General features: G+C 44.1%; 1 protein-coding gene across 1 annotated transcript in view; it reads right to left on the reverse strand.

Moving 5' to 3' along the window:
- LOC120020079 (calponin-3-like) overlaps positions 1–21,078 on the reverse strand; it is a 38,113-nt gene extending 17,035 nt beyond the window's left edge. The window contains exon 1 of the mRNA XM_038963517.1: positions 20,824–21,078. Coding sequence (XP_038819445.1) covers positions 20,824–20,880 — 57 coding nt within the window. The 5' untranslated portion in view covers positions 20,881–21,078. The remainder of the gene's footprint in view (positions 1–20,823) is intronic.
- Positions 21,079–21,766: the final 688 nt, after the last annotated feature.

The following is a 21,766-nucleotide window of genomic DNA, read 5'->3' on the forward strand; positions in this document are numbered from 1 at the left end:
CTCAGATGATTGCCTCGCCTGGTTCACCAACTACTTCTCAGACAGAGTTCAGTGTGTCAAATCGGAGGGCCTGTTGTCCGGACCTCTGGCAGTCTCTATGGGCGTGCCACAGGGTTCAATTCTCGGGCAGACTCTCTTCTCTGTATACATCAATGATGTCGCTCTTGCTGCTGGTGATTCTCTGATCCACCTCTATGCAGATGACACCATTCTGTATACCTCTGGCCCATATTTGGCCACTGTGTTAACTTCACTAGGGTAGGCGGCAGCATTGGGCATTTTGGATGAAAAGCGTGCCCAAATTAAACTGCCTGCTACTCAGCCATAAAAGCTAGACTATGCATATAATTAGTAGATTTGGATAGACAACACTCTGAAGTTTCTACAACTGTTTGAATGATGTCTGTGAGTATAACAGAACTCATATGGCAGGCAAAAACCTGAGAAAAAATCCAACCAGGAAGTGGGAAATCTGAGGTTGGTAGTTTTTCAACTCATGGCCTATCGAATACACAGTGTCTATGGGGTGGGTCATATTGCACTTCCTAAAGCTTCCACTAGATGTCAACAGTCTTTAGAACCTTGTTTGAGGCTTCTACTGTGAAGTGGGGCCGAATGAGAGGGGATTGAGTCAGAGGTCTGCCAGAGAGGCATGAGCTGACCACGCGCGTTCACGTGATAGTTAGCTTGCGTTCCATTGCAATTCTACAGACAAAGGAATTCTCCGGCTGGAACATTATTGAAGATTTATGTTAAAAACATCCTAAAGATTGATTCTATACATCGTTTGACATGTTTCTACGGACTGTAATGGAACTTTTTGACTTTTCGTCTGCACCTAGTGATCGCGCCTCATGAATTTTGATTACTGGGCTAAACGCGCAAACAAAAAGGAGGTATTTGAACATAAATGATGGACATTATCGAACAAAACAAACATTTATTGTGGAACTGGGATTCCTGGGAGTGCATTCTGATGAAGATCATCAAAGGTAAGTGAATATTTACAATGCTATTTCTGACTTCTGTTGACTCCACAACATGGCGGGTATCTTTATGGGTTGTTTTGGTCTCTGAGCGCTGTACTCAGATTATAGCATGGTGTGCTTTTTCGGTAAAGCTTTTTTGAAATCTGACACAGCGGTTGCATTAAGGAGAAGTTTATCTAAAGTTCCATGCATAACACTTGTATCTTTTATCAGTGTTTATTATGAGTATTTCTGTAAATTGACGTGGCTCTCTGCAAAATAACCGGATGTTTTGGAAGCAAAACATTACTGAACGTAACGCGCCAATGTAAACTGAGATTTTTGGATATAAATATGAACTTTATCGAACAAAACATACATGTATTGTGTAACATGAAGTCCTATAAGTGTCATCTGATGAAGATCATCAAAGGTTAGTGATTAATTTTATCTCTATTTCTGCTTTTTGTGACTCCTCTCTTTGGCTGGAAAAATGGCTGTGTTTTTCTGTGACTAGGTACTGACCTAACATAATCAGATGGTGTGCTTTCGTCGTAAACCCTTTTTGAAATCGGAAACTGTGGTGGGATTAACAACAAGTGTATCTTTAAAATGGTGTAAAATACTTGTATGTTTGAGGAATTTTAATTATGAGATTTCTGCTGTTTGAATTTGGCGCCCTGCACTTTCACTGGCTGTTGTCATATCGATCCCGTTAACGGGATCTCAGCCTAAAGAAGTTAATTGAAATGCATTCCAGGTGACTACTTCATGAAGCTGGTTGAGAGTATTCCAAGAGTGTGCAAAGCTGTCATCAAGGCAAAGGGTGGTTACTTTTAAGAATCTCAAATATATTTTTATTTGTTGAACACTTCTTTGGTTACTACATGATTCCATATGTTTTATTTTATATTTTTGATGTCTTCACTATTAGGTGTGTCCAAACTTTTGACTGGTACGGTACGTTTCGTGTCTGAGCCGTTGAATTGCGACTCCACTTTGTCTCTGTACTGACGTTTTGCCTGTTTGATTGCCTTACGGTGGGAATAACTACACTATTTGTATTCAACCATATTTCCAGTCACCTAGTCATGGTTAAAAGCGGTGGTTCGCACTTTCAGTTTTGCGCGAATGCCTTCCACGGTTTCTGGTTTGGGTAGGTTTTAACAGTCGCTGTGGGAACAACATCCCGTCACTGTGTCCTTGTAAACGTCAATGTTATTCTCAGAGGCTACCCGGAACATATCCCAGTCTGCGTGATCAAAACAATCTTGAAGCATGGATTCCGATTGGTCAGACCAGCATTGAATAGACCTTAGCACGGGTACTTCCTGTTTGAGTTTCTGCCTATAGGGAGGGTGGACCAAAATGGAGTCGCGATCTGAGGGCCTTGTAGGCACCTTGAAAAGGCGAGTGGCAGTGATCTAGTGTTTTTCCTAAGCGAGTACTACAGTTAAGGAGTTGATAGAACTTCGGCAGCGTTTTCCTCAAATTTGCTTTGTTAAAATTCCCAGCTACAATAAATGCAGCCTCAGGATATGTGGTTTCCAGTTTTCATAAAGTCCAGTGTAGTTCCTTGAGGGCCGTTGTGGTATCAGCTTGAGGGGGAATTTCCACGGCTGTGACTATAACCGAAGAGAATTCTCTTGGGAGGTAATACGGTCGGCATTTGATTGTGATATATTTTAGGTAAGGTGAACAAAAGGTTCTGTATGTTATCACAATCGCACCATGAGTAGTTAATCATGAACTATACACTCCGCCTTTCTTCTTCCCGGAGAGTTCTTTATTCCGGTCTGTGCAATGAACTGAGAACCCAGCTGGCTGTATGGACGGGAGAGTATATCCCGAGAGAGCCATGATTCCGTGACACAGAGTATGTTACAGTCCCTGACATCTCTCTGGAAGGAGATCCTCACCCTGAGCTCGTCTACGTTATTGTCCAGAGACATTAAGCGAGTAATATACTTGGAAGCGGTGGATGGTGTGCCCGCCTCCTGAGTCAGACTAGAAGTCCACTCTGAATACCTCTTCTCCGTCCGCGGCGACTTGGAGCAGCCTCTGGGATAATTTCAAGTGCCCTTGGGGGTACGAACAAAGGGTTGAATTCGGGAAAGTCGTATTCCTGGTCGTTACCGCCGCTCTGATATCCAAAAGTTATTTCCGGATGTATGTAATAACACAAAAAACGTTCTGGGCTAATAATGTCAGTAACAACACACAAAAAAACGAAATACTCCAAAGTTGCTTAGGAGCTAGAAGCAGAGCTGCTCTGTCGGCACCATCTTGCTGCTTTCGCTAATTAATGAAGAGAAAGCACTCAGGGGCCGCATGTGCACCTCAGAGTCCATGTAATCTTATTCATTATGATCTAAAAGGCTAAACTGATCCTAGAACAGCACTGAGACGCTTGATACATACGGCTCTAGGGCTAATTATCGACTAAGGAGGTATTGTTTTTCCTCGCTGTGCCACAGGAGCAGCCCAAGCAAGTTATGGTACAGTAACAACCCTGGAGTCAGTAGATTCCCCATACAGAAGGAATGTGGAATAGCAATCGACCAGGTTTCTTCCTCGCAGCTCGAATTACTGTAGTGCATCCTCAGTCTGGCACGCAAGCACAGATCTGACTGCCTCATGGGGAAACCAGAGGGGTTCAGACACTACATACAGTGTACCTGGATATCAAGGAGAAAATCTGACTACTATCAAGGACTCTTACAAGGTCTTTGGACAGGAAAATGCAAACCCTATTGATGGCTGTGTAACAAAAATGCAAATGTTCACAATTTCCCAATACAACCTCAGTGTGGAAATATATAAATAGATACTTTTTTTAAATGAATTATTATTTCACTAAATATTTCACAAACAGAGATTGTGAGCCATGGGCTATTGACTTCCATTAAAATGTATGGAATAAAAGGTTAGGTATCGAACCTGAACCATACAAAGATATCTCAAAGTAACAAAACCTCCAAGTTTATATCAAGCTCAAAAACAAAAAGCCATTGGCAATACCACTGGTCTGTTTTCATTGTCTGAGTCAAGCTACCACAATGTCAAAACAGACCCTCTTCAAGCTGTGTGTGTGTGTGTGTGTGTGTGTGTGTGTGTGTGTGTGTGTGTGTGTGTGTGTGTGTGTGTGTGTGTGTGTGTGTGTGTGTGTGTGTGTGTGTGTGTGTGTGTTTGAGAATGTGAGCAGTGTGTGTTTAGCTGGGAGGAGCCGAGGTAGATCCAAGAGATCCCTCATCTGCAATTTATTAAACACACACGCTGCACTTGAGTGACACACACACACACACACACACACACACACACACACACACACACACACACACACACACACACACACACACACACACACACACACAAAACCAGCACCTCTTGCTGCCTATGGTGAAAATAAGCAAACAAGTAGAGGTTTTCCAAAGGTTCAGAGCCATCTGTGATAGGCCTAATCCTCCACATTCAGAGTCTAACCTCAGCTGAAAGAAGTTTTCAGTTCTCTCAGAAAGACAGAGGGCTGAAATCCCATCAACCTCACACATAACAACTCCCACTTTAACTGTTTCTAACAGTTCATCACCCTTCACACACATAACAAACCAGACTTTTGTGCCTAATAGTTCATCACCCGCCAACATGAGAGTCTTGACAGAGTCAAATCTGAAATCTGTCATCAAGATGAAAAGGGAAAACAATTATTTCAGTATTGCTCAAAGGCTGTGTGTAAGAAAGATGGCCGCCGTTCCTACAAAGACCAGCAGTCCTCAAAAAGGGCAAAGAGTCTTTAATGTGATTAAAAGGAGGGGAAAGTTGGGCCTCCCGGGTGGCGCAGTGGTCTAGGGCACTGCATCGCAGTGCTAGCTGCGCCACCAGAGTCTCTGGGTTCGCGCCCAGGCTCTGTCGCAGCCGGCCGCGACCGGGATGTCCGTGGGGCGACGCACAATTGGCCTAGCGTCGTCCGGGTTAGGGAGGGTTTGGCCGGTAGGGATATCCTTGTCTCATCGCGCTCCAGCGACTCCTGTGGCGGGCCGGGCGCAGTGCGCGCTAACCAAGGGGGCCAGGTGCACGGTGTTTCCTCCGACACATTGGTGCGGCTGGCTTCCGGGTTGGAGGTGCGCTGTGTTAAGAAGCAGTGCGGCTTGGTTGGGTTGTGCTTCGGAGGACGCGTGGCTTTCAACCTTCGTTTCTCCCGAGCCCGTACGGGAGTTGTAGCGATGAGACAAGATATTAATTACTAGTGATTGGATACCACGAAAAGGGGATAAAATTTAAAAATAAAAATAAAAAAAGGAGGGGAAAGTTGATGTGATGTCCCTGAAATAATTAATCCAACTTCGATACCAAGCTGGAAGGGTCAGAGTTCAATGTGAAAGGTAGATAAAGGAAAAAGTGCCCCTCGCAACCTTGTGTCGTGCCAAACAAGCTACGCTATGCTAGCCGTTGCTATGAGACTCAAGTCCCACACAGGGAGTCCTTTTAAAAAATGCCCAATGCAGCCATTTTTCTCTCAATATCAAATCATTTCTGGGTAACAATTAAGTACCTTACTGTGACTGTTTTCACTTAAAATGGCCAAAAAAAGTACAAAAATAGCTTCTTAACAAAGTGCAATTTCTTAAGCAAGAGCTTTGCTAGAACTGTCTGGGAGAGGTCTAAGTGGGGAAGGGAAAACAGAAAATGTGCCATTATTGGCAGAAAGGCTTGGAACTGTTACTTATTGGTCTAACTAATTTACGCATGGTGATGTCACTGTGGATGGTCAAAACTCCATCCTATGGAACACCGTTTGGGTCTTTGCCTGTCAAAAAAGATACACTTGACACATTAAATAAGCTTTTAATTTTACATGTCAAATAACACAATTCTATTATAGAATGTTGTGTGTGCTGAATTTGCATGTGCAAGCCAAGCGCCACCACTACTATCAGTAGCACTGTCAAAGCCGTGCAAAAAAGTCTGCAAACAAGCACACACCGGCCACGAACGATGTGTTTACAATACCACATTGTTAATAAGTCATTATTTGTTTGACCACTACTTCTGGGGTAGCTAGCTAGCTTTAGCTTGGGACCTAGCTAGCACCAATACAACCAGCCTGAAAACAATGACCAGTAGAAACTGCAGTCATTTTCAGTATTCTTAGCAATGATTTAGGAATCCTTGCGGGTAAGTATTACCTAGGTAGCCACGTGTTGTTCGCCTATTGAAATGTAACTTCAGTTCATGAAAATAAATAGCTAGCCAACTACGTAACCCCGTTGCCCAAAGCTAACGTTATAAACAGCCAGCTAGCTTCATCTGGTACCTATTTGAAAGTGATGCAGATGGTTACAATTGGTGGAATCATGCCATATTTAGACTAGATAATGTTAAACAAGGTTGGAATGTGAAGCAATGAAATGGGGTATCAGTCTACTCAGTGACACCCACAGAACACAACTGTGAAGAGTTTAGCGTTATCGTGGGACTGTAGCTCTTATCGCGGGATTGTGACTGTGTGAAATCACCTCCCCAGTCAGCCTATTTGTCACGCCCTGACTTTAGTTACATTTGTTTTCTTTATTTTTTGGTGAGGTCAGGGTGTGACAAGGGTGGTTTGTTTAGTTTTTGTATTTGTCTAGGGGTTTTGTCTTGTCTAGGGGTTTTGTCTATCTATGGGAATTTGGTATGGTCTAGGGGATTGTAGGTTTATGGTGGCCTGAATTGGTTCCCAATCAGAGACAGCTGTTTCTCGTTGTCTCTGATTGGGGAGCCTATTTAGGTTGCCATTTTTCCATGTTGGTTTTGTGGGTAGTTGTTTTCTGTTTTGTGTTGCTGCACCTTACAGGACTGTTTCGTTTTCGTTCATGCTCTTTGTTATTTTGTTTAGTGTTCTGTTTTAATAAAAATAACATAAACACTTACCACGCTGCGCATTGGTCCGACTACTCTTCATCCGACGACGAAAATCACTACACTATTGTGTATATTGGTATTCATATTGCACTGTACAGCTTTACCTAAGGACTGGGGATCAACGAAATGGAGTACCACTCTACTCAATACCCAAGATATTTTTAATAAAATAAAATAAAAATATTAAGAAAAAACACAAGGAAGGGGTAACATTAAAGTATTAGAACATGAAGGACAAACAATACAGCATCACTATCAAACATGTATCAGTCTTTCCGCAGCAGAGCCATCCTTATGTGTGAGGGTGCGTGTGCATGTGCATGATAATGATATAAAATATATGTCATAGTTTCCTTTTTCATGATCACAATCTTGTGAAACCCGAACCATCCAAGATCCCCCCACAGTTCCCCAATAGCTGTCCATCAACCATTCGAGACCCCTCCCACAGTCCCCCCTCCCCAGAAAAAAAAAAAATACAATGAATTCCATTCCCCACCCCCAAGAACCCCCCAATGCACCAACAACCAAGAGAATGAACTAAAGAGAAAAAAGGAAAAGACAGAAGAAAACAGCAAACAACAATACACATTTTTATTTTATTTTAAATAATACATTTAAAACAAAGGACATCAAGTACAACTGAAATCATAACAGCAATGCCAACTGTATATGCTTGTGGGGATCAACGAAATGGAGTATCAGTCTACTCAATACCCAAGATATTTTTTCCCAACGTCCTCCTCAGAGTTATCAGACTCCAAAACATCCATGCAGTATTGTTTTTCCTCTGGAATAACACTCAATACACATCGTAGGTTGACAATAAATGTGGCTCAATTCAGTTGTTTCATAGCCCCCAATAAGAGCTACAACACTAATGTTCTCTGGGTGTCACTGAATAGACTGATATCCCATGTCATTGATCCACAATCCATACGTAAGGCTGTACATTGAAATAAGTATGCCCCCAATGCAATTCTAAAGTCTAATACATCCAGTGTGATCTCACCAGATTTGTTTGTCTTTTGTTGATTTTATATAACCTTGTTTATTATGATCTATTCAATTATAGCATAATTATACTTTTTGTATTCATTTGCATCACTGTCAATGACATACTTGTAACGGCTTTCCTCCTCCTCTTCATCCGAAGAGGAGGAGCAGGGATTGAACCAAAATGCAGCGTTTGAATTCGACATAATATTTATTTACAAAACGGAAAAAACACGAAAACACTTTCACAAACTACAAAACAATAAACGACGTAGACAGACCTGGACGACGAACTTACATGAAACACGAAGAACGCATGAACAGGAAAACTGACTACATAAAAGAACGAACGTACAAACAAACCGAGACAGTCCCGTGTGGCGCGACAAACACAGACACAGGAGACAACCACCCACAACAAACAGTGTGAAAACACCTACCTTAATATGACTCTCAATCAGAGGAAATGAAAACCACCTGCCTCTAATTGAGAGCCATATCAGGTCACCCTTTAAACCAACATAGAAACAGAAAACATAGACTGCCCACCCAAACTCACGTCCTGACCAACTAACACATACAAAAACTAACAGAAAACAGGTCAGGAACGTGACATAACCCCCCCCTTAAGGTGCGAACTCCGGGCGCACCAGCACAAAGTTTAGGGGAGGGTCTGGGTGGGCATCTGACCACGGTGGTGGCTCAGGCTCTGGGCGAGGTCCCCACCCCACCATAGTCAATCCCAGCTTACGTTTCCCCCTACGACTGACCACCCTCCTATTCCACCCACTTACTTTTAATGGTAACCTTACGATAAGAGGCAGCACCGTGACAAGGGGCAGCACCGGGATAGAGAGATAGCTCAAGACAGAGAGGTAGGTCAGGATAGAGAGGTAGCTCAGGATAGAGGGGCAACTCCGGACTGAAAGGCAGCTCCGGACAGAGAGACAGCTCTGGACTGAGGGGCAGTTCTGGATTAATGGCCGCTCTGGGCCGAGGGGCAGCTCATGACTGGCTGACGGCTCTGGACGCTCATGGCTGGCTGACGGCTCTGGACGCTCATGGCTGGCTGACGGCTCTGGACGCTCATGGCTGGCTGACGGCTCTGGACGCTCATGGCTGGCTGACGGCTCTGGACGCTCATGGCTGGCTGACGGCTCTGGACGCTCATGGCTGGCTGACGGCTCTGGACGCTCATGGCTGGCTGACGGCTCTGGACGCTCATGGCTGGCTGACGGCTCTGGACGCTCATGGCTGGCTGGCGGCTCTGGACGCTCATGGCTGGCTGGCGGCTCTGGCAGATCCTGTCTGGTTGGCGGCTCTGGCAGATTCTGTCTGGTTGGCGGCTCTGGCAGATCCAGTCTGGTTGGCGGCTCTGGCAGATCCTGTCTGGTTGGCGGCTCTGGCAGATCCTGTCTGGTTGGCGGCTCTGGCAGATCCTGACTGACAAATGGCTCTAGCGGCTCCTGACTGACTAACGGCTCTAACGGCTCGGGACAGACGGGCGGCTCAGACGGCACTGGGCAGACGGACGGCTCTGGCCGGATGAGACGCACTGTAGGCCTGGTGCGTGGTGCCGGAACTGGAGGCACCGGACTGGAGACACGCACTTCAAGGCTAGTGCGGGGAGCAGGGACAGGGCACACTGGACTCTCAAAACGTACTATAAGCCTGGTGCGTGGTACCGGCACTGGTGGCACCGGGCTGAGGGCACGCACATCAGGACGAGTACGGGGAGAAGGAACAGTGCGTACAGGGCTCTGGAGACGCACAGGAGGCTTAGTGCGTGGTGCCGGAACTGGAAGCACTGAGCTGGAGACACGCACCATAGGGAGAGTGCGTGGAGGAGGAACAGGGCTCTGAAAACGCACTGGAAGCCTGGTGCGTGGTGTAGGCACTGGTGGTACTGGGCTGGGGCGGGGAGGTAGCGCCGGAAATACCGGACCGTGCAAGCGTACTGGCTCCCTTGAGCATTGAGCCTGCCCAACCTTACCTGGTTGAATGCTCCCTGTCGCCCGACCAGTGCGGGGAGGTGGAATAACCCGCACCGGGCTATGTAGGCGAACCGGGGACACCATGCGTAAGGCTGGTGCCATGTATGCCGGCCCGAGGAGACGCACTGGAGACCAGACGCGTTGAGCCGGCATCATGGCACCTGGCTCAATGCCCAATCTAGCCCTACCAGTGCGGGGAGGTGGAATAACCCGCACCGGGCTATGCACACGTACAGGAGACACCGTGCGCTCTACTGCGTAACACGGCGTCTGCCCGTACTCCCGCTCTCCACGGTTAGCCTGGGAAGTGGGCGCAGGTCTCCTACCTGCCCTTGGCCCACTACCTCTTAGCCCCCCCCCAAGAAATTTTTGGGGTTTCTTCACGGGCTTCCGTGCTAGCCGCGTACCTTCATAAATCCGGTCTTGAGCTTGATTCTCCGGCTTCCAGCCACGTCTCCTTGCTGCCTCCTCATACCACCGCTCTTGGGCTCTCGCTGCCTCCATCTCCTCACGAGCGCGGCGATATTCCCCAATATGTGCCCAGTGTCCTTTTCCCTCCAAGACTTCTTCCCAAGTCCACGAGTCCTGATTGTTTGGTCGCTGCTCGTAGTCACACTGCTTGGTTCTGGTAATTTGGTGGGTGGTTCTGTAACGGCTTTCCTCCTCCTCTTCATCCGAAGAGGAGGAGCAGGGATTGAACCAAAATGCAGCGTTTGAATTCGACATAATATTTATTTACAAAACGGAAAAAACACGAAAACACTTTCACAAACTACAAAACAATAAACGACGTAGACAGACCTGGACGACGAACTTACATGAAACACGAAGAACGCATGAACAGGAAAACTGACTACATAAAAGAACGAACGTACAAACAAACCGAGACAGTCCCGTGTGGCGCGACAAACACAGACACAGGAGACAACCACCCACAACAAACAGTGTGAAAACACCTACCTTAATATGACTCTCAATCAGAGGAAATGAAAACCACCTGCCTCTAATTGAGAGCCATATCAGGTCACCCTTTAAACCAACATAGAAACAGAAAACATAGACTGCCCACCCAAACTCACGTCCTGACCAACTAACACATACAAAAACTAACAGAAAACAGGTCAGGAACGTGACAATACTTTTAATTTGAAGGCTAACCGCAAAGTCCACTATTGTGGCTAAGCCTTATTGTGGCTAGCTTCACATAGATGGTCCGACCTCCATTAATCAAATAAGAACAGTTTCATTAATTAGGGTTATTTTTGATGATGACACCTAGCTATATAGTTAGCTAGCTAACTATAGCTACTGAAACAGATTATGTTGTTTTGCTATGTTTTTGTGGATGAACATTGTTTGCATCCATCAGCTAGCTAGCTTTTTTAATGACCAGCACTGTAGGTGCGCGAGACAACTTTACCAGCATCATAGCATACGTATCGATGAATCGTTGTGACATGAAATACGAGTGATAGTGTAATCAATGTGTAACAACTACGTAAAAAAGTCATGAACGCGTTAAATTATTATGTGACGTGCAATCATATTCAGGTCCTGATTGGTCAACAAGCTTATTTGACACGTCAAATAACACGATTTGATGTGTATCTTTTTTTTCTTTTTTACACGCAAAGAACCAAACAACGTTCCAGAATATCCCACCAAAACAACCTGAAATTTCAGGCAGTCTTTTCAACCAGCTCTTACACTAAAAAGTCCATTATCATAATTTTCACAAGTTCACAGTATTATTCCAATCTCAGTGTGGAAATATATACAAAGCACAGGGAAATCATGTTTTTGACTGCCTGGGCCTTTAAAACTTCCCGTGGATGGCTGACAGAGGGGAGTGTGAACAGTTCCTGTTCGGGTCTAGCAATCTCTCCTCTACAGCACAACAATAGCTCCAGTGTTCTTGGGACTTGATAGAGCAGAGCTAGCTAGGCATTCAGAGAGGAAAGAGGGGGAGTAAAGCAGAAATTGATTCATCTTTCTCTTTTCTCAGGCATGCAGAGAAAGAAACCCCCTTGTCTAATACTACCACTCCTGCCCACGCAACTGGAAGCATTTCCTGATGGGTCTGGGGAATGGAGAGAACATCTGGACTGAAAAAAGAATGAGAGTGCCGTATTGTAAACGGGCCGCTCCTTATGGATACGACTTTACTGTACTGCATGTTGCAAAAATCACAGGCTTTGTCCTACAAAAACCTCTTACTGTTTGTTACCACAAAACCCACAATCTGTCCAAATATTGGTTATCCATTTATTGGAGAGGAAATAGCATTGAATGGAGCCTTGACAATAGAGACAGCTGGTGAGGCGTTAATAAATTATTAACCTTCCGTGGCTCTGGAAAATGTTCAATGGAGTGGAATGATGCAAGGATGATGAGCGTGAGGTGAGGTAGAAACAATTCACCATGTCTGTTTATGTCGCCCTAGGCCCATTGTCATATTGCTGTTTGTTGTAGTGCTGAGCGATTCACCCATTTTTCCGTTTTTAAACACCTAATTGACCAACTCGGTTCAATTATTTGAATTTCATTTTTTTTTCTTTTTTCTGTGAGCTCAATGCGCACATTGCAAAGTTTCTCTAGAAATAAATCAGATCCAGCCTGAACTGTGCCATGTAGTAGAGAGTTGTAGTTTCCAACAGGCCAATTTTCTGCATATATAGTTTAGTGCATAAAACATGGTAATTAACTTCAATGAACATAATCCATTGTGCATCTACCTGTCCGGTCTGTATTTATTTACGCCTGCTACAGAAGAGAGAAGAATGCGCAATCATAAGGGGATATAGAGAGCAGCATTTGCTTCGCAAGGTATCTCTACCTGGAAATACATAATCCAAGTGATTGATAGTTGGTATTTATTCAGCAGTCATAAAAGTATGCCTTACTTACTTTGAAGAACTACAAAGTAGTGATTTTGTCAGACAGCAGCTCTATAGAGATGATGACTTGGCATGAAATAATAAAGTCATCAAATAAAACAAATGTAATATACACCGTTACTGAAATATTGTATTAAAGTAACGTGAATAAATGGTTAATAAGTGATAAGCAGTAATGAGCAGTCACTACCATTATGGGACGTATGAATTGTTTTATTCTGTGTTGTTACAGCACTCAACCCAAATAATCTAAACCAAAATCGAAAATTGTGATATTTTTTTCATAATCGAACCGACTTTAAAAAGCACTAATTGTTCAGCACTAGTTTGTTGACATACAGTAAGAACGTGTTAACATAGTCTCAAGTAAAGCTGGAAGGCGGCCATTTTCCACATTGTGTGAACAATAACGTTTTTCCTTTTCCAATTCAAATCTATCCATCCTCAAAAGTGAGCCATGACTCAAAATGTCACTGTTATCCTTAGGACACATCCTCCTGACCTAAAAATAACCAGAAAGGAGAAAAAAAAGGCTACCAATATGTCACAAACAGAAAGTGCTGCTGCTCCATCCTGTGTTTTTCTTGAAGGGCAATTATAGCCCGTGTTTATTTAACAGCACTCAAGGAAGACTCCTTCCTGTTCTCCTTGAGGTGGCAGCGTGGGGTTTAAAGGGCCACTCTGGGACCTCCTCAACGGAGGGAGGATGGCCACGTCAGCACTTTAGAGGAGCGTCAACAAAAACATGACATTCCCTCCCAACAGCCATGCGTGTTGTGGTGGTAGAGTTCATTAAAAAGGGAAGGCACACACGTGCACACACATAGCCCCCAGTTTGATTAAATATATGAATACTTGAATCTTTTGCATTTACATTCAATTATGCAAAACAGAACAAGTGTCGGGTCTTTCCTGGCAGTTACATGCAAATATTTCCCGACTGATACACTTGAGCATAATCTCTTCAGTCCTCGCTCAAACAACTATCTGCCAAGCCAACACCACAAAACATGTCTTTGTTCTGTGTGGCTGGACATGGGCTACCCTTATATACTGTTTTCAGGGGATATATTTTAAGTCCTATGTATGAGGCGTGCACCGTATATACTGTTTTCAGGGGATATATTTTAAGTCCTATGTATGAGGCGTGCACCGTGCACATGATGTTCACCGCAGCCTTATCTGTTGTGAGCAGGAGAGAAAAGTAGCTGCAGACACATAATGCTGCAGATACGATACAAGGACGGTGTGATGAGAGGAGCTTGGCCAAAGTCATTTGAAGTGCGAAAAGGTGTAGGGAAGGTGGCTTGAATTCATCCTTATTGAAAATGACGCAAGTTGCGTCTTCGTAGTGAGATTAACCAGTATGTGTGGAATGTTGAATGTTCACATAAAAGAAGGCACATTCTTGATTACCCTTCTCTTTTCTACGGCCTTCACTTCTTTCTATTTGTTTCCTCGTTCGGTTATTCATGATGTGGATACGTTTGTAGCGGTATAGCCCACTTCTTCTGTATGTACTGTAACTCTGTACTGCATCTCTTAGTAGGGGTGTAGGTTACAGAGGGGGTATAGGTAGGGTGGCAGGTAGCCTAGAGATTAAAAGTGTTGGCCCAGTAACCGAAAGGTTGCTGGTTTGAATCCCGAGTCGACAAGGTGAAAAATCTGTCGGCGTGCCCTTGAGCAAGGTACATGTCCATGTGTCAAAACTTCCAGCCTGGTTTTCATAATTGCTAGAGGACTGAAGGTTTAAGCGTCCTGTCCTTGAGCCAGTGCAGATGTCAGGCCATCACAGCACCACTTTATTAAAGTCCTCACTGTGAAGTGACCATACTTATCGTAGGCTTTTGGCTGATATCATTCAGTATGATAAGTAGCCTATACTAGAGATATGTGAAGTTTGAAATCAAATAAGATTGCTAATACGGGTGATTGTTAATGGGACAATTGTTGGCTACAACCATCAAACTAGTAGTATTGAAAAGGATAATAAAAAATGTGCACATTAATGTTATAAACTTATTGTTCTAATTATTGTGAAAGCATCAATTCAGGCAATTTATTGCGATATGGATTTTAGTCCATATCGCCCGGCTCTACTGTAGCACTAAAGAGAAAGGTATAACCGCAACAATTTCAGCCCTGTATCAGATTCATAATTCCAGGTATTGGCAAAGTTGAAACGTTTTGGACGGTATCAGATAACACAATCCAGGAAGCCACAACTTGCGATATGGCTGAAAGCCAGGGAGAGGGTAATTTACAAAGCAGGCTAATTCACTTTCATCTTTGTTGCAATTACTGGACAAAGCAACGTCCTTTGTAATGTAGAGCTCTATTGTACTCATGCATGTTAAGTATTAATAAACAGCACAAACAATCATTTCCTGAGAATTTCCAAATTAATCAAACTGTTAAAGTGTATCACACTAATAAAAGCTAAAAAGGTACAGTAAACATTACCTTTCAACATGGAGAACTCACTTAACATGCAAAACCAATTGACAGAGGATGTGTGTTGAGCTGCTAATAAAAACATAGGACGATGTCAATGCCATTTCAAGTAAGTCAATAATCTATTTCCTGAATCCACTGAGTTGAAATGGAATAGACTCCAATCATCCAAGCCTGCTATACCAGTACAATGTCCTACGTTGTTGCTGTTTGACACAGCCATAGTTGTGAAGATGTTGTGTGGTGCTTTTTAACCATCAAAGTAATAAAGGCTGTGTAAGGTAATGCTGACGACAGCCAGTGACACACACACCAAAGCTCCCACTGTGGTATTGACGTCCAAGTGATGGGAGCCTCCCACTGTGATCAGCTATTTACTTCCTGGAACACATCTGGGTGCCAGCCTGCCAGGAGTTACCATAAGAACCATGACCAGGAACCCATGTGGAGAGCTCTACTGGGGCTTTAACTATACTATTACGGACAGTTTCCCAGACTCAATTTAAGCATATTCCTGGCCTAAAAAGCACTTTCAATGGAGATTCTACCTTGAGAATGCTTAAGTCCAGGAGTAGGCTTAATCTGGGTCTGGGAAACCGTCCCAAAGGCTCTGCCTGAACTGCATTACGTAGATCTTCATTAGAAAGAAATACTAAAAAGTTATAAGGGAGGTTGGCTATGAGGTTTTTGTGCTCCGCTTGACAGTTCAGAGACATTCATGGCACTTCCTATGAAACATAATTATTTTCCACAAGTAGACCACTGAAGGGCTGGCATATCTCCGTCAGACTTCTAATAAAGCGTATCTTCTGGCAGACAACGTGGAAAATGTCTCCGCTCACACTGGCAGGCAGTGGGGATAGGGATGGAAGTTCATGGAACCACTGCTTTGCATGGATGGAATGACACACTTCGAGATCCAATTTAAAAGGGAGTGAAATGACAAAAAGTGTCACGTTGTATAAATGATTGGAGACAGGCGCAGGAATACGTAATAGGGGGTTTTAATACTCCACCCAAAAATACAACATGCCATGAAAAGGCACGGGGACAAAGTCCAAAACAAACACAAAAACACAGGGATGTAACCCAAACAAAAGACTGAAGTTAAACCTCTAATGAATACACGGATGAGACCAGTAAAAACAATACACGGGACGACACCTGTAATAACAATACACGGGATGACACCTGTAATAACAAGTGCACAACAATACACGGGACGAGACCCGTAATAACGAGTACACAATACACGCAGCACGAAAGCCAAAACAACAAAGCGCAGGTACTCACAAGACCAACGGACATGGGAACAATAACAGACAAAACAATGGTGAACAGAGGGCACATGTATACAATTACTAATCAGGGGGAATAGGAACCAGGTGTGCGTAATGAAACAGTTCAGTGACGCCTAGAGGCCGGTGACGTAGACCTCCGGAGCTGGTTCACGGAATGAGCAGCAGTACCGGGGGAATCTGTGACAGTACCCCCCCTGACGCGCTGCACCAGCAGTGGGAAGACACCAACCTCGAGGACAACCACAGGGACGCGGTGTGGGTCAGTCAGGGCCAGTTGCCGCTGCCGAAGTTGCGTCGGCGTCGGATGGGCCAGTTGCAGCAACATCGGACAGGCCAGTTGCAGCTGCCGAAGTTGAGCCTGCGTCGGACAGGCCAGTTGCAGCTGCCGAAGTTGAGCCTGCGTTGGACAGGCCAGTTGCAGCTGCCGAAGTTGAGCCTGCGTTGGACAGGCCAGTTGCAGCTGCCGAAGTTGAGCCTGCGTCGGACAGGCCAGTTGCAGCTGCCGAAGTTGAGCCTGCGTCGGACAGGCCAGTTGCAGCTGCCGAAGTTGAGCCTGCGTCGGACAGGCCAGTTGCAGCTGCCGAAGTTGAGCCTGCGTTGGACAGGACAGTTGCAGCTGCCGAAGTTGAGCCTGCGTTGGACAGGCCAGTTGCAGCTGCCGAAGTTGAGCCTGCGTCGGACAGGCCAGTTGCAGCTGCCGAAGTTGAGCCTGCGTCGGACAGGCCAGTTGCAGCTGCCGAAGTTGAGCCTGCGTTGGACAGGCCAGTTGCCCGAAATTGCGGCGGATTCGGAGGGGCCAGTTGCAGCTGCAGAAGTTGCGGCTGCGTCGGACAGGCCATTCCCGCTGTCTCCATTTAGGGTCGGTTATTCTGTCACGTTGTATAAATGATTGGAGACAGGCGCAGGAATACGTAATAGGGGGTTTTAATACTCCACCCAAAAATACAACATGCCATGAAAAGGCACGGGGACGAAGCCCAAAACACACACAAAAACACAGGGATGTAACCCAAACAAAAGACTGAGGTTAAACCTCTAATGAATACACGGATGAGACCAGTAAAAACAATACACGGGACGACACCTGTAATAACAATACACGGGACGAGACCTGTAATAACAATACACGCAGCACGAAAGCCAAAACAACAAAGCACAGGTACTCACAAGACCAACGGACATGGGAACAATAACAGACAAAACAATGGTGAACAGAGGGCACATGTATACAATTACTAATCAGGGGGAATGGGAACCAGGTGTGCGTAATGAAACCGTTCAGTGACGCCTAGAGGCCAGTGACGTAGACCTCAGGAGCTGGTGCATGGAATGAGCAGTACCAGGGGAATCCACCGGAGAGGAGCAGGTGCATGGAATGAGCAGTACCAGGGGAATCCACCGGAGAGGAGCTGTGGATATCGGTATAAAAAGATAAAGATGACTGGGGAAAGTTTTTCCAGACTATGTGGCTTGACCTGGGAAAACTATGGGCCATATATATACGGTAGCTATAAGTTGGTCAAGTTAGGTGGTCAGGAAAAACTCCTGGTGTACTGATGATTTCTAGTAGATTTGTACCCAGACAAAGGGAGGTGATCCACCTCTTTAGTTCATGGGACAGACTGTGTGTGGGACAGACTGAACGTGTGGTTAATAGAGGTTGATAGACCTCTGGGCCATCTGTGGTTCTCCCCAGGAACAATGTGCTCAATTGAACAGAAGTAGGGTTGGGCGATATATCAAATTCATTCGATTAATTAGAATTTATGTTTTTGTGCGATGTTCCAAATGCCTGCATCGCAAGAATCTAGTTAATTTTTTCTATGAGCGTTTATGTCTGTTTGTTCTCATGTTGTCTTTTTTGTCTCGTCTCCTTCTCTCCTTGTGCTGTGTGCACCTTCTCATTTACACCAGAGATCTGTATATAATGACGAGATGCTCATATCTCCGCTCTAACAACGGGAGTCGTTGTCCCAAAGGCAGAAAGGCAGACGACAAGCTTAGATCCAAAATAAGCCCATAGAAACGCATTGGGCTTATTTGGGACAGATTTTAGCGAGAGTGAAACCTCTCACTTCACCTCTTCCTGTGTGCGTAATCCTGCCATTCACACCAACAAAGATGGGAGATCACTTCTTCCTCTATGACAAGCGGTTTCATCTCGCTATTCGCATTTGGTCCAACAGAATCGTTCATATGGACACCAAAACACATTGAGACATTATTTTGCCGTAATAGTGGAGAAGTTAACCTATTTAACGATACCCTTTCTATGTCTCAACTACTCAAATTGCGCGCAGAGCAGACACTACTCAAACGAGAGTATCTATGAACCTTGATTCTGGAAAATGAATGCTCAGTTTGTCGCACACGGCATTCCAGTAGCTAGTATGGCCTACCGCTAGCAGCATTTTTGCCAAAGACTTTTATACTAGCTGTCTAGTCTGTGTTTTATAAATGTACAATAAGCATAAAACGCTATTATATAAAGAATCGGCAACTTGTTCTCATTCTGAGAAATAAAGTAGGGCACTTGATTTCAACATCTGAACAAAGTGGACAGGCATGCTATGCTGTTCAAACAGTTGGAGGCAGACAGAAGGGTGTGTTCATAACAATTAAACTGTTTTGCCTTGTTAGCTAGCAAATCGATCCAAGTTGGCTAAACTTGAAATATAAAGTTTAGCTGGTTACTCACTAGCATGTGGGCTTATGCTTGAGAGATTGTTTATGAGACCTGAGTTAATTTTCTATAGCTTAATGCATGCTACAAGAAGTTAGTCATTATTAGTGAATGTACATTATGCATGGTAACTGTTAAATTTGTAACAAAAAAGGGCATTTTCATAGACGGACTTGAAAACAAGATAAGTGATTATCGCAAAAAAAGCAGGTTAAACTATTTTGACTATTTTATCCTAGTGGTTAGAGCATTGGGCCAGTAACCGAAAGGTTGGTGGATTGAATCCCTGAGCTGATAAGGTAAAAATCTGTCGTTCTGCCCCTGAACAAGGCAGTTAACCCACTGTTCCTAGGCCGTCATAAGAATTTGTTCTTAACTGACTTGCCTAGTTAAATAAATAAAACATATTTTTCTTAGGTATAACTTCATAAGCCCTGAATTCATTTGATTATTGATGACTGTTTGAAATGCAGTGTATCCCGTGCGGCTCAGTTGGTAGAGCATGGCGCTTGCAATGCCAGGGTTGTGGGTTAGTTTCCCACAGGGGACCAGTATGAAAATGTATGCATTCACTACTGTAAGTGGCTCTGGATAAGAGCATCTGCTCTTATTCAGAGATATATATTGTGAATAGCCCATAAGTTTGAGAAAAAAAATGTTTATATAATTTTTAGGTCATATCACCCAGCCCTAAGCAGAAGCCAAGCCAAGAAAACATGGAGGACTTGGCAGGGGGCCCAGCCCATCATTCATCTACTCAAAGCTGAGCTGCATGGTACATCTAACGGGACCCTTTAAAACAATAGTAGCAAACTGATTTCATATGAGATAAGGTCTGACAAGGAAGGCAATGCTGCAGCTTTAGATGGTGTACAATAAACTACAGAGGGGTCAGACGAGGAGAATGCATTGTCGAGGATGTTGTCTAGTACTGTAGACTTCACTCAGCAGTATAGGGGCCCCTACACCGCCCATACAGGCTCCACCCACTATGGTGGAGCAACAATGAGTTGTTGGCCTTGCCATTCATTCATGAAGCTTTCATCCTTTCCTTTGACATGAACCAGAAGCATCAAATAAGATCATAAAGGAATATTGTACATTTGTACATCCCGCATCACTGTGTAGCCTAATTAAATGTTACATTTGTGAAAGGTCTGGGAAAAGGGGCCAGAGAATGGACATATTTTTATTACAGCCTAGTTGGTGATGTGTGTTGATCACTAGTTTCCAAGGTAGTGTTCCAAAACAGACATATTCTCAGTGCAGATTCATTATGTTGAAGACATTAAATCACAACCTATTTGCAATTTGTTGTGCGGGGTATTCTGCACTATGTAACCTGGTAGACTATCCTTTTCAGGACAAAATTTACAAGACAAAGGGCACATTGACTGATCATCATTCATATGCTTCTGAAGTACGTGGCCATTTGCCATCACACATTTTCCATAAAAGGAAAACCAGTTCCAGGTCGTATCGAGGGAAATGAATGCACCAACTGATGCGAAGCAGTTTCACGTGGGCCAGATGAATGCAAATAATTCGTTTCCTAAATAAAAACGTACAAAAATCTAATTGCATCAATTTGATAGGTAAAATGGTAGTCCTAATAGTCACGCTTACCTTGCTTCTCAATTCTGCAGTCAACCCGTACACTGGTCCCTTGTTGAATTGAGTCATGGTCCTTTGTTTTGCAAATGTAAAACTGTGTCAATTATTTGCAACAAAAGTTGCTGCGTCTTCCAAGTTTCCTCTTTTACAAAGTAACAAGTTCCGTGCAACAGTGTGAAACTTTCAACCTTCTAAACCGAGATAATTTGCTTCCTCAGCGAGCAGATGGAGAGGGAGAAAGGATCTGCGGGCGTACATAAAGTTTGAGTTGCAGTAGCTCCTCTAGACCAAAAACAGTGTGCAGCGCGAGAGATACCTGCGGTAAGCCAATCAGAAGCCTTGAATTTCCCTGCGCTCCCTTACTGTTAAATGGAGGATAGATCTATGGATAGCACTGAATATAAGGATGTAAGAAAGAAAGCCTTCGGACAAACAAAATGTTATTCACAATAACAGATTCAGAATTTGTTTTGTCAAGTTTCCCCTGATTAGGCTATATTATACTTATACCTTTCGATAATGTTGCATATATATCACAATGTCATCAAAAAATATAATTAAACGAGAATTACAAACAATCAAACGTATTTATGAAGTTATATAATTTGATTATAGTAGGCTACAAGTCATGAAACATCTGCCTATTTTCCTCAAAAACATGGATTAGAATACTAAAGCAAAGTATGGGGTTGACAGTAATACTGCATCCTTCCACAATGCATTGGGAAATGAGAATAAGTAAGTTTCCATTTACACTGAGATCAGCTCTAAAAATAGTAAAGGATACCTAAGTCTCTGTGTATACTATCTCTACATTTGCTGTCAGAATGCAAACAAATCCTTTCATCCCAAATCCTCCATCCCTCCCTCCCTCATTCCATGTGTTTCCTGTCCATTGAGCAGTGCTGTCAAGGGACACCAAACCTCCATAAACATGAAGACTGTCCACAATAGA

This window comes from Salvelinus namaycush, chromosome 25, assembly GCF_016432855.1.
Source record: "Salvelinus namaycush isolate Seneca chromosome 25, SaNama_1.0, whole genome shotgun sequence".
In the NCBI taxonomy this organism is placed as follows: domain Eukaryota; kingdom Metazoa; phylum Chordata; class Actinopteri; order Salmoniformes; family Salmonidae; genus Salvelinus; species Salvelinus namaycush.